Source organism: Muntiacus reevesi, chromosome 16 (assembly GCF_963930625.1).
Source record: "Muntiacus reevesi chromosome 16, mMunRee1.1, whole genome shotgun sequence".
NCBI classification, from domain to species: Eukaryota; Metazoa; Chordata; class Mammalia; order Artiodactyla; family Cervidae; genus Muntiacus; species Muntiacus reevesi.
In genome coordinates this window covers 58,925,107-58,941,704 of record NC_089264.1, presented here as the reverse complement: position 1 = coordinate 58,941,704, position 16,598 = coordinate 58,925,107, and the positions used below count along the sequence as shown (strand labels likewise).

General features: G+C 39.5%; 1 protein-coding gene across 1 annotated transcript in view; it reads left to right on the top strand.

Moving 5' to 3' along the window:
- Positions 1-3,846, top strand: part of KCTD8 (potassium channel tetramerization domain containing 8) — a 250,101-nt gene extending 246,255 nt beyond the window's left edge. Inside the window, exon 2 of the mRNA XM_065907547.1 lies at positions 3,333-3,846. Coding sequence (XP_065763619.1) covers positions 3,333-3,793 — 461 coding nt within the window. The 3' untranslated portion in view covers positions 3,794-3,846. The remainder of the gene's footprint in view (positions 1-3,332) is intronic.
- Positions 3,847-16,598: the final 12,752 nt, after the last annotated feature.

Genomic DNA, 16,598 nt, shown 5'->3' with positions numbered 1-16,598 from the left:
AGTTATGCATTTTCTGTTAAGTGAACATCTGAACCTAATTTGTGTCTTGATTAGGACTCTACCTTGCCAAAGATAGCTTATGAATTAGGAGGGATGAGAAATAAAAGTGTTTATTTATTAATTCTTGTTAATATCTGTACCTATTCTAAGTTCTTTTTTGAGAAAAAGGTGCTTTTGAGACCATAGAAAATTCAGGTTTCCATCTCCATTTTTTTTTTCATGGACTTCAAAGTCTACAGTGGAAGATATTCTAAAGTGCCTCATGAAGTTTAAACACTTAATGTTATGGGATATCATAAAATAGCCTGTGGGCTTCACTAGAGCACCCATCATGTGCCTCCTCTAGATCCCAGCCTGGCATGTCATGGTGCTCAGTAAATTCTGTTGGCTAAACTGATCAATGCCTTCTTCAAAGAAGTCTTCCTTGAGCTTCCATCTTACACTACAAACAAGAGCAATCCATTTCCAGCATACATATATTGCATTCTACTGTATTGTGAAGCCTGCATTTGTGTGTGTATATTTTGGGGAGTATTTTTGGGATAACTATTAATACCATTAAGAACAATGTAACTGTATATAATTTATTTAGTTAACGATGGACTTCATATGGCATCACCGATTCAATGGACATGAACCTGGGCAAACTCTGGGAGACGGCGAGGGACAGGGAGGCCTGAAGTGCCGCAGTCCATGGGGCTGCAAAGAGCGGGACGTGACTTGGTGTCTGAACACAGGGACTTCATGACCTCTGTGTTCCTCCTGGCCTGTCTCATTGAACACTGTTCCCCAGTGAATCAAAACAGAATGAACCATTTGCTTTAGTGGTAGTAGTATCTCTGTACTGTCTTCCTCTCTGATGTTACTACCTTTCTGCCTAGCTATCTCTATTTAATGCTCTATCCGCTGCCTATTAACAGGAAATGACTTCTCACTACTCATTAATTCTTAAACATAAATTGGCTTTCCCAGCTCTTTGGAGTTTAACCCTTTAGTCATCATTGGGAATGAAAATCTTAGATTCCTCTGTGGAGGTTTCTGCTTAAAATAACACACAAGTTTGGTAAACACGTAAAAGCCCTTTGTTTATATTCTACATTTTACCAGGCTACTGGGCATTATGCTAGCTTGGGATTACATTCTGCCATTAAGAGAATTAGATAAACAGGTGCTGTACTTTCTTTACCACTCTGACTGCCATTTAAATACATACATACATCCCATCCCTCTGGGTCATCCTGGTGCACCAGCCCTGAGCACTTGTCTCATGCATCCAACCTGGACTGGCGATCTGTTTCACACTTGATAATATACATGTTTCGATGCTATGCTCTCAGATCATCCCACCCTCGCCTTAGGGAGGTGGGAGGGGGGTTCAGGATGGGGGACATATGTAAATCCATGGCTGATTCATGTCAATGTATGGCAAAAAACACTACAATATGGTAAAGTAATTAGCCTCCAACTAATAAAAATAAATGAAAAATAAATACATACATACATACATACATACAAACCATTCATTCAGCACACAAAATCTCCAGAGATGGACCTGTACATCTGTACATTAAAAAAATTGCAATGATGTACTCTCATTGTTGAGAATTACTGTCCTAGACCTTTTTGTGTGTATATATGTGGGTGTGTGTGGGGTGTGTGTGTGTGTTTATTAGTCACGTCCAGCTCTTTGCGACCCCATGGACTGTAACCTGCCAGGCTCTTCTGTCCATGGAACTCTCCCGGCAAGAATATTGGAGTGGGTTGCCATTCCCTTTTCTGGGGGATCATCCCGATCCAGGGATCGAACCCGAGCATCCTGTCTTTGTAGGTGAATTCTTTACCACTGAGCCACCAGGGCAGCCTTCCAAAAGGTTCTAAAGCTTTTTAAAACCTTTGCTCCCTCTCAACTAGATGTCTCAATGTGTTTTCTTCTAATTTTAAATAGGGAAATTGGTGATAGCTGGTGGGCTGGTCTGTGGGGTCGCACAGAGTCGGACACGACTGAAGCGACTTAGCAGCAGCAGCACATAGTGGGTGCTTTTATGAAAAGTGCTTTTATTGGTTTGTTTCCTCACCCTTCTAAGTAATATAGACTATTCATATTGGTTATTAATTCAGATATATATTAGACTGAAGAAACCCTCAGAATCTTAACTGCATGTCGAAATCACCTGAATCTATTAAATGACCCAGTGATCAGGTGGCATCGAGCAGGACATCTGGGGTTAAGATCAAGGCATCAATAATCCATGCTTTCCAGGTAATTCCATATGTGGCTAAGGTTGAGACCCTATGAATCCTACCAGTTCTTCTCAACTCTGGCTGCAGAGTAGAATCCGCTATGCAACTGTTTAAAATACTGATGCCTTTCATTTCAACTATGGTTCAGATAACTTGTGCATAAATGTTGAATACAAGACAAAACCATTTGGGTAACTTATATTTCTGAATGATTGGGCTCCAGTTAAATCAAAGTTTTATTATAGTTCTGGGTATGTGGTGATGTTCAATAAATGTTAGATGGAGATCCTAATCCCACACCAGAGTCAAGGAGAATAAAGCATGCTCCCTCTTGGAAATAAACTGTTTGTGTATTTGAAATAATTATCTTGGCAAACTATCATTTTCTGAAAGTTGTCCTCCTAGCTAATCTACCTCAAATGGTAAGCCTTGTACTTTAAGAGAATACTATATTTCAACTATATTTTTCAGCATAATATTAGGTACCTATATATCTTATAGTACTTTCATGATTCTCCCCAAGAAAGTAGACAGGAAACAAGATTAAGAGATGGAGGATAAGATTTAAGCCAGTTTCCCTCTTGGAAGCATAAATGATGCTATTGCAGTTCTGGGCCTGGAGAATACTGTTTTGTAAAATAGAGTCGTGGTACTTTCTGCATTATGATGGTGAATTATTTATATACGCAAAGGACAACTAATGCCGTTAGCTAAAACAGAAATGAGCTAACTGTTCAATAAAACAGTTATGTGGCTAGCAAAATATTTATATGTGATATCTTTTTCAGATTGCAGGAACTAGTAACTAAAAATAACAAAAAAAAATTTTTTTTTAGCATGAAGTTATAGATGATCTATTATGGGATAAATGCTCATCAAGCAAACCTCTCAAATTTAATTGTTATCAATAATTAATCAGCAAATTGCATGCTTCAGTGTACATTAACTATGCCAGGCATTGAATTGAATTCCTCAAATATAAATTAAGGAAGCAGACCACATTGATTGAAAATAAAAAATATATATAAAGCTTATTTAATTTGACCTTCCCACTTCTTACTCAGTTTTCCTACTTCTTTTTTCCTTTCTAGGACCACCTCAGAAAATAGTGTCACCTAAACAAGAACACGAAGACAGGAAACAGGACAAAGTCACGGATAAAGGAAGCGAGAGTGGGACTTCCTGCAACGAGCTCTCCACCTCCAGCTGCGACAGCCGCTCCGAGGCGAGCACGCCGCAGGACCCCCCCGCCAGCGCCCCGCAGGCGGCCGCTCCCCAGCCCAGCACCTTGACTTTGGATCGGCCCTCCAAAAGGGCGCCTGTGCCGTGGATGCCGCCGCCCGACAAGCGCAGAAACAGCGAACTCTTTCAGACGCTCATCAGCAAGTCCCGGGAAACCAACCTTTCCAAAAAGAAAGTCTGCGAGAAGCTGAGTGTGGAAGAAGAAATGAAAAAGTGTATCCAGGATTTTAAAAAAATCCACATTCCAGATTACTTCCCGGAGCGCAAGCGCCAGTGGCAGTCGGAACTGCTGCAGAAGTACGGGTTATAGTGACGGCCGCGTGGTCTGTGAACAGTGGATGTGGGACGGTATTTTCTTTCACTCTTTCTGTTGTTGTTGTTTTTAGAAATATTTCAAAAAAGAAAACTAATACATATTCAATCAAATGGTGTTCCTGATTCAAAAAATTTTGCAAGAATGAAAGTAAAATATGCATGATCAAGAAGCTTAAGAATCTTGATTTTTGAACTGTGGTCAACTGGCTGTGTTTGTCATTTTGTAACTCACCAAAAACAAATCATCATATCACTGCAAATAAAGTGACAATATGGATGAAGCAACATCACGTAAAATGTTAGATGATGGTTTTGGGACCCAAATCCAAAACTGTTTAAATGTTGCCGCAATAAAACAAGTATTATTTTTGCATGAGCACAATATTACAAATAAATCACAAGACATAGGAAGATCTGTTTGTTGCTTGGAAAGAAATAATTATGAAAAAATAGCAAAAAAATATGGTTCAGACAAAGCCTATAAATGTAAGCTAAGAGATTGAATTTTGTTTGTTCTGGATCTGTGATTTTTTTGTGTATGTGTATGGTGTTCTGTATGTTAAGATGGTGTAAATATGCCTTACGATCTTGTGTTATGGCACTGACATTCATCTATAAATTAATGCTAGTTATGATTATTTCTGTGAAATGAATCCTTACATCAGGCTGTGAAAATTGGCATAATGATTCTCTGAAAGATCTTACTCTCATGTTAATCACAATAATTGAGGGAAATGGTGAAGAGCTTTATGTATTTATTAAAAAAGGAAATATATATTAGAATTTCTTGATCTCTATTGACTCTTCTTTTAAAATATTCAGTTGTTACATTGTCTTCAGTTTTCCTTTAAAATTCCAAACTGGAGAATGATATGTTCAAACTTAATGTTGACAAGTTAGAGACTTATAATTCAAAATGGAGGTAGAGTCAAATTCAGAGAGCTTTGGTATTGATTAATAAACCCTTAGCCTGCAAGAGAAAAAGATTTCATCTGAGGATGCACTAAAATTTTATTTTAGCTGACAACTGGATTGAAAGCCTCCCTAAATACAATTGGGAAGTTGCTGCTTGCAAATTATGGGACAAAAATGTCAACAGGAAGCTAAAAGTTCGGCCTGAATGACAAGAGCTTTCTTCCTGATTGCCTATTTGAAAATAATCTTTCTTATCATTAGCCACACAATTTTTGCCTCACCATGTCCACAGGAAAAAAATATATGATATCCCAAAATTTCGCTAAAGAATAGGCACCAGGAGGACAAAATTATATCTCATAATCAGAGCTCAATCTCCTCTGTGGTTAGTTGAAATAAAAATTGAGCAGCACGTGTAGTATCATTTCTTCAAGGGCAATATTGGAAGATAAGCATTATTAACTCAAAATTTAAAACTGATGTTCATTTTTGGATGTAGTTTTAGATTTCTCACTCCTCTATTATATAAAATACCATTCACAGTGGACTCTTAAAGAAAACTCAAATGCATGATTTGCTTTGAATAACCTATCAGGTTTTAGTGAAAGAGCTACTCTTAAATTCTGCATTTCATTTTGGGAAGGTTGGCAGTCCCAAAAGTTGGCTAAGTGTAGCTGCAACACATTGGTTAAATGGACAGAGCTTATGGTTAGGTTGTTACTGTTCAAATCCCATCTCCACCACTACCACTAATGTGACCTTAGGGATAACAGGGATATTCATTACATGATAGAGAAGATTTAAATGAGGTAATTGAAGTAAAGCATCGCCACCACTCCTGGAGATGAAGGAGAAAAACGGGTAGCGGGCTTACCAGAATCTTTGGAGCCAGTACTGTCAGATGGAAAATTTCTAATAGAGAGGAATAAGCTGTTCAATAAGAACTATAGTCTCTAAGGAGTCATGGTCACTTCCAAAGATGCCTCCCAAAGCAAAGACAAAGGGGACAGGTTATTCTAGCTTCCCACATTTCAATTCCCACCAACACTTTCCATTTTCTGAACATGAGTACAAGCAGTTGGTAAATGAGCTTTGGAAATGCATTTCAGTAGAGGTGATCCCACTGTGATAGAAAGCCCAGCACTGAAGGGCAGAGAGTAGATATGAAGAATACCTCACACCCTCCTCTCTTATTTCCAACACAAAATTTCAAATAGAATTGCAGTGGTAAGAATATAGTAAATGAGAACTATTTCAAATCTTCATATCTCTACCACAAGAGACGTGATTCCCATAAGATTGCCTACCCTTAAAGTCCTTCTTAGAAAATTAGATCCTATTTCCTTAATAGTCTATTGAGCACCAAGCATTTGGCTCAAAGGTTAACAACATACTCAAGAAATACAAATTACTAGCCATTGTCCTTGGGAAGAAGCTTATGGTCTGATTCTCCCATACTATTATGCTTTCACCAGAGACTAGTTCCTGTCTTGTCCCAATTGGGGCTACAAGAGGATCAAGGGAGGAAGCTATAATGAAAACTCTTCTTTGAGAAAAAGGAGACTCCAAAATTTAAAGATGGCTTAGACTAAAGCTACTACATAAATCTTTACCAAAATATCAGTAAATAAAATCTAGAAGGTTGCCAAAAGTCAGAAAACCTGGAAGCAGGCACTGAATTTGAATATTTTTAGAGAATAAATGCATTCTGATGCTCATATGATGTCCCTTTGACTCTCAAATGGTATCAAAAAAATACTGTTTGATATACAGGATTTACTTAACGTGTGACCTGATGTTTCATTATTAAAATAAACTGGAAACATATTGAGTATTAACTGAGATGAGAGAAGAAAATACAAGTGAAATTGTGAGATTTTCAATTTTGAGTAGATATACTTTCCCTATTTTTTTCACTCAGTGTACCCCAAAACCCTAGACATTATACGTGAAGACTCTTAAGGGACTCTGAAAGGCTGATAAAAGAGGGAAACCTGACCAGAGGCCTTGGGACCCAAAGAAGAGCATATTGTTGGAGTTTCTTGGTTTTTCTGTTTTCCTATTTATAGCTGAAGAACCTGGAACACAGAAAAACTAACAGGTGTGGGGGGAAAAAGCATCAACGAAAGCCTGCTTTCTCTCACCAAAAGGCCAGAGAAGGTGCAACCCAGCAGTTAGGTAATAATGGCTGTCCTGTGTTAGGTTGGTGGACACAATTTTATTGCATAATCATTTTAAGGCTTGGTTCACAGCAAAATTGAGAGGAAGGTACTGAAATTTCCCATGTATTCCTTACTCTCCAAAATGAAAGCTTCCTCCAATATCAACATCCCCCACCAGAGGGGTACATTGTTATAATTGATGAACATACATGGGTGCATCATTCTCACCCAAAGTCCATAGTTTATATTATTATTCACTCCATATTTTACATTCTATGAGCTCAGATAAATGCATAACGACACACATCCATCATTACAGTACCATAGAGAGTATTTTCTCTTTACCCTAATCCTTCATGTTCTGCTTGTTCATTTTTCACCCCTCACTCAAACCACTGGAAACTGCTGTTCTTTTTACATGTGCATGCTGTTATCTTTTCCAGAAGATTATATAGTTGGAACCATAGTCTTCCCAGATTGGCTTCTTTTGCTCAGTATGCATTTAAGGTTCTTCCATGTCTTTTCATTGCTTGACGTCTCTCTCTCTTTTAGTGCTGAATAATATCTCATTGTCTGGATTTACCACAGTTTATTAATCATTCATCTACTAAAGGGCAACTTGGTTCCTTTGAAGTTATGGCAACTATGAATAAAGTTCATATGTTATCTTCTAGGAGATTTATAGTTTTGCATTCTGCATTCAGGTCTGTGACCAATTTTGAATTAATATTCATTATGGGTATAAGGTCTGTGTTCAGATTCATTTTTTGCATGTGGACATCTAGTTGTTGTAGGACCATTTGCTCTACTGTGTTGAATTTTCTTTTTTGTCAGAGATCAGTTGACTATATTTATATGGGTCTGTTTAGGGGAATCTATATTTTATTTAACTGATATTTTTCTTTTTTTTTTTTAATGAAGATCACATTTTCTTAATTACTGTAGCCTCTGTGCTAAATCTTTAAGGTGAACAGCATCAGTCCTCTAACGTTGTTATTTTCTGTTAGTATTGTATTGGCTATTTTCAGTCTTTTTCCTCTTCCTATAAACTTTATAACCAGTTTGTTTATATCCACAAAAATACTTACTGAGATTTTAATTGAAATTGCGTTGAATATATAGATCAAGTTGAGAACTGACATCTTGAGAATATTGAGTCTTACTATTCATGCACATGGAATATATCTCCATTTATTTTGTTATTAGTTGATTCAATTCATCAGAGTTTTGTAGTTTTCTTTATATGGAGCTTGTAAATATTTGTTAGATTTATTCCTAAGCATTTCATTTTAGGGAGTGCAAATGTTAATGGAAATCCAGTTGAGCTATTTCAAATCCTGAACGATGATGCTGTGAAAGTGCTGCACTCAATATGCCAGCAAATTTGGAAAACTCAGCAGTGGCCACAGGACTGGAAAAGGTCAGTTTTCATTCCAATCCCAAAGAAAGGCAATCCCAAAGAATGCTCAAACTACCGCACAATTGCACACATCTCACACACTAGTGAAGTAATGCTCAAAATTCTCCAAGCCAGGCTTCAGCAATATGTGAACTGTGAACTTTCAGATGTTCAAGCTGGTTTTAGAAAAGGCAGAGGAACCAGAGATCAAATTGCCAACATCTGCTGGATCATCGAAAAAACAAGAGAGTTCCAGAAAAACATCTATTTCTGCTTTATTGACTATGCCAAAGCCTTTGACTGTGTGGATCACAATAAACTGTGGAAAATTCTGAAAGAGATGGGAATACCAGACCACCTGACTTGCCTCTTGAGAAACCTGTATGCAGGTCAGGAAGGAACAGTTAGAGCTAGACATGGAACAGACCAGTTCCAAATAGAAAAAGGAGTACATCAAGGCTGTATATTGTCACCCTGCTTATTTAACTTATATGCAGAGTACATTATGAGAAATGCTGGGCTGGAAGAAGCACAAGCTGGAATCAAGATTGCTGGGAGAAATATCAATAACCTCAGATACGGAGGTGACACCATCCTTATGGCAGAAAGTGAAGAGGAACTTTTTTAAAAAGCCTCTTGATGAAAGTGAAAGAGGAGAGTGAAAAAGTTGGCTTAAAGCTTAACATTCAGAAAACTAAGATCATGGCATCTGGTCCCATCATCTCATGGGAAATAGATAAGGAGACAGTGGAAACAGTGGCTGACTTTATTTTCTGGGCTCCAAAATCACTGCAGATGGTGACTGCAGCCATGAAATTAAAAGATGCTTACTCCTTGGAAGGAAAGTTATGACCAACCTAGATAGCATATTAAAAAGCAGAGACATTACTTTGCCAACAAAGGTCTGTCTAGTCAAGGCTATGGTTTTACCAGGGGTCATGTATGGATGTGAGAGTTGGACTGTGAAAGCTGAGCACTGAAGAATTGATGCTTCTGAACTGTGGTGTTGGAGAAGACTCTTGAGAGTCCCTTGGACTGCAAGGAGATCAGTCCATCCTGAAGGAGATCAGTCCTGGGTGTTCATTGAAAGGACTGATGCTAAAGTTGAAACTCCAGTACTTTGGCTACCTCATGTGAAGAGTTGACTCATTGTAAAAGACCCTGATGCTGGGAGGGATTGGGGGCAGGAGGAGAAGGGGACGACAGAGGATGAGATGGTTGGATGGCATCACCGATTTGATGGACATGAGTTTGGGTAAATTTCAGCAGTTGGCGATGGACAGGGAGGCCTGGCATGTTACGGTTCATGGGGTCACAAAGAGTCGGACAGGACTGAGCGACTAATCTGAACTGAACTGAACTGTATGTTAATGATAGAGTGTTTTTAATTTCAAATTCAAAAAAAAAATTCAAATTCCACTGTTTGTTGATGATATAATACAGCTCCCTGCTTTTTGAAGAATAAAGTCTAAAAACTTTTGTATCACATTATAGATCCTCAATAAAGTGGCTCCATATCAATTTACCTTTGTCTGGCACAAGACCACTTCCAAAATTTAGTGGCTTATAAACAGCAACAATTTATCAGCTTATGATTCCAAGAATTGGCAATTTGGGCTGAAATCAGCTGGGCTGTTCTCCCACTGATCTCACCTGGGCTTACTCACCTGGACTGAGGAATCAAGTAATCTGTAATAGTCTCATTCCATATTTGACATTGGCAGGTTCCATCAAGTTGTCTTAGTCTGCTACCCCTCCTCTCCAGAAATCTAGCTCAGATTTGTTCACATGGTGGTTCCAAAAATGTCAGACAAAAAGCTGCAGGGATCTGGCTGCAAACGCATACATCATCACTTACCCTGCCTTCTTTTGGTCAAAGCAAGTTATTTTAAATGCAAGTGATATGTAAATACACTCCTCTTGGGAGTGTGTATTCCTCTTCATGGAAGAAACAAGGAATCTGTGACCATTTGTAATCTACTATAGAACAAATCCATTTTTTTCAGATTCACAGCTAGAAGCAAACAGCACCCCACTTACTAGTTATTTAAAAGTAAAAGACTTAAAATAAATCTTTTACTTATATTTACATAATAAAATTATTTAAATATTTTATTAAAATTTAGCTAGAATAAATCTTTTAAATAAAATTAGTTAAAAGGCTCTATCTGCACCCTGAAGTCTCCCTCCCCCACAAAATACACAAAAACTTTTTCATTCACATTTGAAATCTTTCCCATACTGCACATTTCAATTTAAATAGCACCTACTCTCCAAAACTTTTTTTAATCCGTCAATAGAGAATTATTAATCATGCTATTCTCAGAAATATCAGATCACTCTAAAACCATTTGTCTTTCTCTACATATTATTTGTGTTTTATTATATATAAGAGTAATGATAGACATTTGTGTTTTCCATTGATTTGAAAGATTTTTTTTTTAACATAGGTTAAGATCTTATTTTTTTTTCCTATGAGGAGAAACAGTACCTAGACAACTTCTGGCACACAGTAGATATGAATGATTTTGGCAAAAGAGTAAACATTCTTTTTAATGTAATAATCTCGTAAACAATCTTTGATAGATACTCTTCCTGCCTAACTAGGCTTGCTGAAAGCTCCTTTACGTTTTCAGGCCAAATCTCACTCATTAGTCCTACATTACTGATCCCTCATGAGAGGTTACTCAAAGATTAATTTAAAAATATTTCATAGTTTATTACAGTTTTGATAAGTATGTTTTAAGCATCTCCAGCTAGAGATCTAGTCACCTTTGGCATAAAGTAAACATAACCTGTGACCTTGTATACTAATGATTTTAGTATAGGTTAGTTAAGCAAGATTATCAGAAATAGTTATGTTCACTGAAAAAGGATGCAATTTCGAAGATATGCTTATAAACCTTGAAAAATAAATCTATTTTTTTTGCAACTTTTTTCTCCCTTTCTATTCTTTAGTCCCCAAAGCATTCTCTTTGAAGTGCAACATACAGAGGCTAAAGCAATCACAGAACTACAGGGGTGAAAGAATCTCGTAAGTCAGGTAAAATTTCCATGTAAATGAATTCAAGGTGATTCATGCCTACTTCACGGGTGTCTACTATGGGCAAAGCATTTTACAAGCGTATTAAAGACACAGCAGTGAATAAGAAATAATCATGGATTTAATTTCAAACATATGATAGAAGAGACAGGTTTATGGTAGAAGCGGAATTTGAACTGGAACTTGCAAGGGAATTTGGATTCGTATATATGAGAACTGAAAAGAGGACTCTGTAAGGAATGAGGAAAGTGTCCATTTAGATGTAAGCGGACTGTGGTGAGGGAAGAGTAGCATTGACGTAGGTACGCTATCATGTGTAAAATTCCTCGCTGCGGTTTCCAACTCACTGGAAAGACCCTGGCGCTGGGAACGATTGAGGGCAGGAGAAGAGGGCGACAGAGGAGAGGTGGTTGGGTGGCGTCGCTGACCCAATGGACGTGGGTTTGAGCAAACTTCGGGAGACGGTGAGGGACAGGGAAGCCGGGCGTGCTGCATCCACGGGGTCACAAGGAGGCAAGCACGGCTTAGTGACCGAACAGCGACATCGACGTGTGAACAGACAGCTGGTGGGAAGCCGCCAAGTAAGCCAGAGGGCCCGCTGGGCGCCCTAGGCGACCTGGAGGGGAGGGATGCGGGTGGGGCGGGAGGGATGCGGGAGGGATGCGGGAGGGATGCGGGGTGCGGCGGGAGGGATGCGGGGTGCGGCGGGAGGGGTGTGGGGTGCGGCGGGAGGGATGAGGGAGGGATGCGGGGTGCGGCGGGAGGGATGCGGGGTGGGGCGGGAGGAGTGCGGGGTGCGGCGGGAGGGATGCGGGGTGCGGCGGGAGGGATGCGGGAGGGATGCGGGGTGCGGCGGGAGGGATGCGGGGTGCGGCGGGAGGGGCTCAGGGGGGAGGGGACACGTGCATACTGTACTCACGGCTCATGCACAGTCGCGCATGGCGGAAACCAGTACAGGTTGTAAAACAGTATCCTCCAATTTAGAAGGGGTGAAAGCGTTAGTCACTCAGTCGTGTCTGACTCTTTGTGACCCCACGGACTATAGCCCGCCAGACTCCTCTGTCCATGGACTTCTCCAGGCAAGATACTGGAGTGGGTAGCCACTGCCTTCTCCAGGGGATCTGCCCAACCCAGGGAGCAAACCTGGGTCTCCTGCATTGCAGGCAGATGCCTTACCGTCTGAGCCACCAGGGAAGCCCAATTTAAAACATGGTATTAGAAAAAAATACTATTGTCAGTACTTCTGAATACAATTTTAATGTGAATATATCGTTCTTACGTTGAAGAATAAATTCATGAAGAATGTTTTAATAGTAACCTTCATGCATGCGTGTTCAGTCACTTCAGTTGTGTTCAACTCTTTGTGACCCTACAAGCTCTAGCCCACTAGCCCCTCTGCCCATGGGATTCTCCAGGCAAGAATACTGCAGTGGCTTGCCATGCCCTCCTCCAGGGGATCTTCCCGACCCGGGGATCGAATCCACTTCTGAGTCTCCTGCATTGCAGGCAGACTCTTACCCTCTGAACCACCTGGGAAGCCCTTCCAGATTATATTCTCATGAATAAATTCTTCCTAGACCCACCCAGTCTGTTTTTTCCTCTGGTCCTTAGTCTGTGTGCAGCCATAGACACTAAGCTAGAGGGAAATTATGTTTTCTCTAGAATGCCGCTAAGAGACCAAATGGGAACTGATTAGTTAAAACTCATGAAAAGAAACAAATGAATGAGAACTTACACCAACAAAATATTTTTTGTCTGGGAGGAGTATTTTAATACGAATGCTGTTTAGAATTGCAGTTGCATGGTAATAATAAAAAGTAGATCAATTTATAGTCATTTTTATTGGCATTTAAAAATTATCTACTTTTATTGCCTACACCTGGGGCAAATTGCTCCCATCACCTTTATTTTATATTCATTGCAGTTCAATGTAGAAGACAGACTAGAAATTATGGTATAGTTTAACATGCACTGCGCTAAGCGTATAAAGGACCATCTCTACAGGTTCACACTTTCATCATTTTCCACTTCAGCTACGTGAATAAGGACTTCACTGGTCTGCCTTCAGTCCTTTCCCTGTCACCCATACTTCATACTGTTAGAAATCTTACTACAACACAAATTTTTCATATTCTGTTGCTTAAGTCTGTTCATCTCTCTGTTAAGAAAAATAATTGCATGATTAATAAAGTCCACCATTTTCTGCATCTTCTCCAGTTTTATCTTTCCCCGCAGGTATCAATGCACACACACACACAGACCGTACTTTTCCACCTATTTGTAATTCTAAGTCCCAAGAAGAATTTGCAGCTTCTTTCTTTGTGCTCATCACTGTAATATTTATTTATTTAAGTCAGGGACAAAATTTGTTGATGTGTGTTAATGTTCCTTCCTCTACCTCTTCCAAACTAAAGATGAAGTTTTGCCAGCTCAGTCCTCACCTATTTGGTGAGAATACAAGAAACACAGTACACAATCCCTCCTCTGGAGTTCTGCCCCGCAGATGAGAGGTCTTGCACCAAGGTTACAGAAGCAAAGCCCAGAACCAAGGTCACCTCTGAAGCTGACTGAGCCCCTTTGTAACCATTGCCCAAAGCCTCCCTGATCATCGCCAGCAAGCTTTCTGACCCCAAGTTAGGGGTCCACCCCAGTAGTCACCCTGTGAGTGTTAGTCAGCTCTTTGTGAGCCCACCAGGGTCCTCAGCCCATAGAATCTTCAGGCAAGAATACTGGAGTAGGTAGCCACTCCTTTCTCCAAAGGATTTTCCCAATCCAGGGATCAAACCCATGTCTCCTGTATTGGAAGTGGAGTTTTCACTGTTTGAGCCACCTGGGAAGCCCTGTATATTCACCCTGTATAATTCACCCTGTGTATTCACCCTGTATATTCACCCTGTATAATTCACCCCGTGTATATTCACCCCGTATAATTCACCCTATATAGTTCACCAGGGAAGCCCTGTATAATTCACCAATCACATAAAGCCACCTTTCCAGCAGGAATTTGTTTTGTCTTGAGGCTGTAAAAATTTTCTACTAAACCACAAAAAGCATTGTCTCTCCCTGACCTGCCAGGAGGCGCCCACATTATCTCCGCTGTTCATTCTTAATAAACTCATTTCTTTCTCCTACTCTGTGTCTGGAAATTCTTTTCCAACCCATGCTGTGACTGCCACAACACATTTCTACCACATTTTTCCTCTTAGCTTTGTTTTCATGGCAGAGTAAGTAATTAACAAATAAAACGCTACCATTTTGCAAACCTTAGTGGATCTAAACAGTAGCCATCCATGACTACTTAAATTATTCGTGAAAGGATAACGGGCTACTGCTGCTGCTAAGTCGCTCAGTCGTGTCCGACTCTGCGCAGCCCCGTGGACTGCAGCCCCCCAGGCTCCTCCGTCCATGGGATTTTCCAGGCAAGAGCGCTGGAGTGGGGTGCCATCGCCTTCTCCGGGATAACGGGCGAGTCAGGCTAATGATATCTGATCCCACTGTCAAGTCATAACATCATGCTGAGGTACCACAGCACCATCTATGATGAGTTCTTACGAAAACTGTTAGAACTGAATCTGACAGGTCTCTAGATCTCACTGCCAGTTTTCTGGGAAAATGGGGGATAAGAAAACCTTTTAAGAAAATGTGGTACTCATACACAATGGAATATTACTCAGTCATAAGAAAGAAGGAAATAAGACCCATTGCAGCAGCATGTATGGACCTAGAGATTATCATACAAGTGAAATAGGTCAGACAAAGACAAGTACTATATGATAGCACTCATGTATGGACTATGTTTTAAAAAATGATTTACAGAACAGAAACAGATATTGAAAACAAACTTATATAGCCAAAGGGAAAATATGGGGTGGGGGGGATAAGTCAGGAGTTTGAGATTAACATTAAAAAAGTGAAAGTGAAAGTGTTAGTCACTCAGTAAGTTCTGACTCTTTGAGACCCCATGGACAGTAAACTCCCAGGTTCCTCTGTCCCTGGGATTTCCCAGCCAAGGATTCTGGAGAGGGTTGTCATTCGCTTCTCTAGGGGATCTTCCTGACCTGGGGATTGAGTCAGGGTCTCCTGCAATGGAAGCAGTTTCTTTACCATTTAAGCCACCAGATTATCGATTTTATATTATAGGATACATAACCAACAAAGACCTGTTGCGCAGCGCAGAGACCTCTACTCAGCATTTTGTGATAATCTATATGAGAAAAGATCTGAAAGAGAGTGAATACATGTGTATGGATAACCAAATCACTTTGCTGTCCGCCTGATACTAACATGGACTGTGGCTTACCAGCTCCTCCATCCATGGAATTTTCTAGGCCGTACTACTGGAGTGGGTTGCCATTTCCTTCTCCAACGATACTAACACAACATTGTAAATCAACTGTAACCCAAATTAAAAAAAAAAAAAAAACAGACAAAAAAGATAATAAAATTAGGTAGCTAGTAATTTTTAAAACAATGGAGATTTTACAATACAAATAATTTGATTTTCAATAACAAAATGGCAAGGGAAACTAAAGTGAAGAGTGAAGAACCTGCAATCAAAAGATGCAACCTATACATCTATGTAGCGATACTATTTTTATCCTGACTGCAGTCAAACCAACTGTAAAAACCATCATCATCTTAATCATCATCACCATCAAAGAGCTTTAAGAGATGTTCAGTGATAAGAAATTATCATAACTTGTAACAGTAATGTTGTGGCTATGTTGAAAATAGTGTTCATATCTTTTGGAGATGCTCTCTAAACTATTAAAGGATAAAACAAGAAGAAGCCCAAGTCTATCTTTAAAATAACACATCATGAAGGAGCTGTGTGTTGCACTAGATGAAGCAAATTTGGCTCTGCTGATAATCGTTGAAGCAAATGACAGAACTCATGGCCTCTCTTCAATTTTGTGTAAGATTTAAAATAAAACAAAATTTTTAAAATTATTAATACACTTTGAGAAGTGGGAGAATGTTGACTCAGTGAATAGCAGGAGGTGTGGCAAAGCTGAAAGCCCTTCTGAGGTTGGCGAACGAGAATTTTTAGTGACGTCATTTTATCCCATTGCGTGACTCTGAAACAGCATTTGACTTCTTGGGTGGGAGGTTAGGGTTGAAGCACAGATAATTTTTGTATAAAAATAATCATCTATGTGTTTTTCTAACCCATTAGAATTTTTTGATGAAATACTGATAAGCAAGGGAGATTAAAGCATTGGTGAGGATATTAGTTAAAAGATGGACCTTACAAACTCAACTGGATTTTAAAAAATTAAGT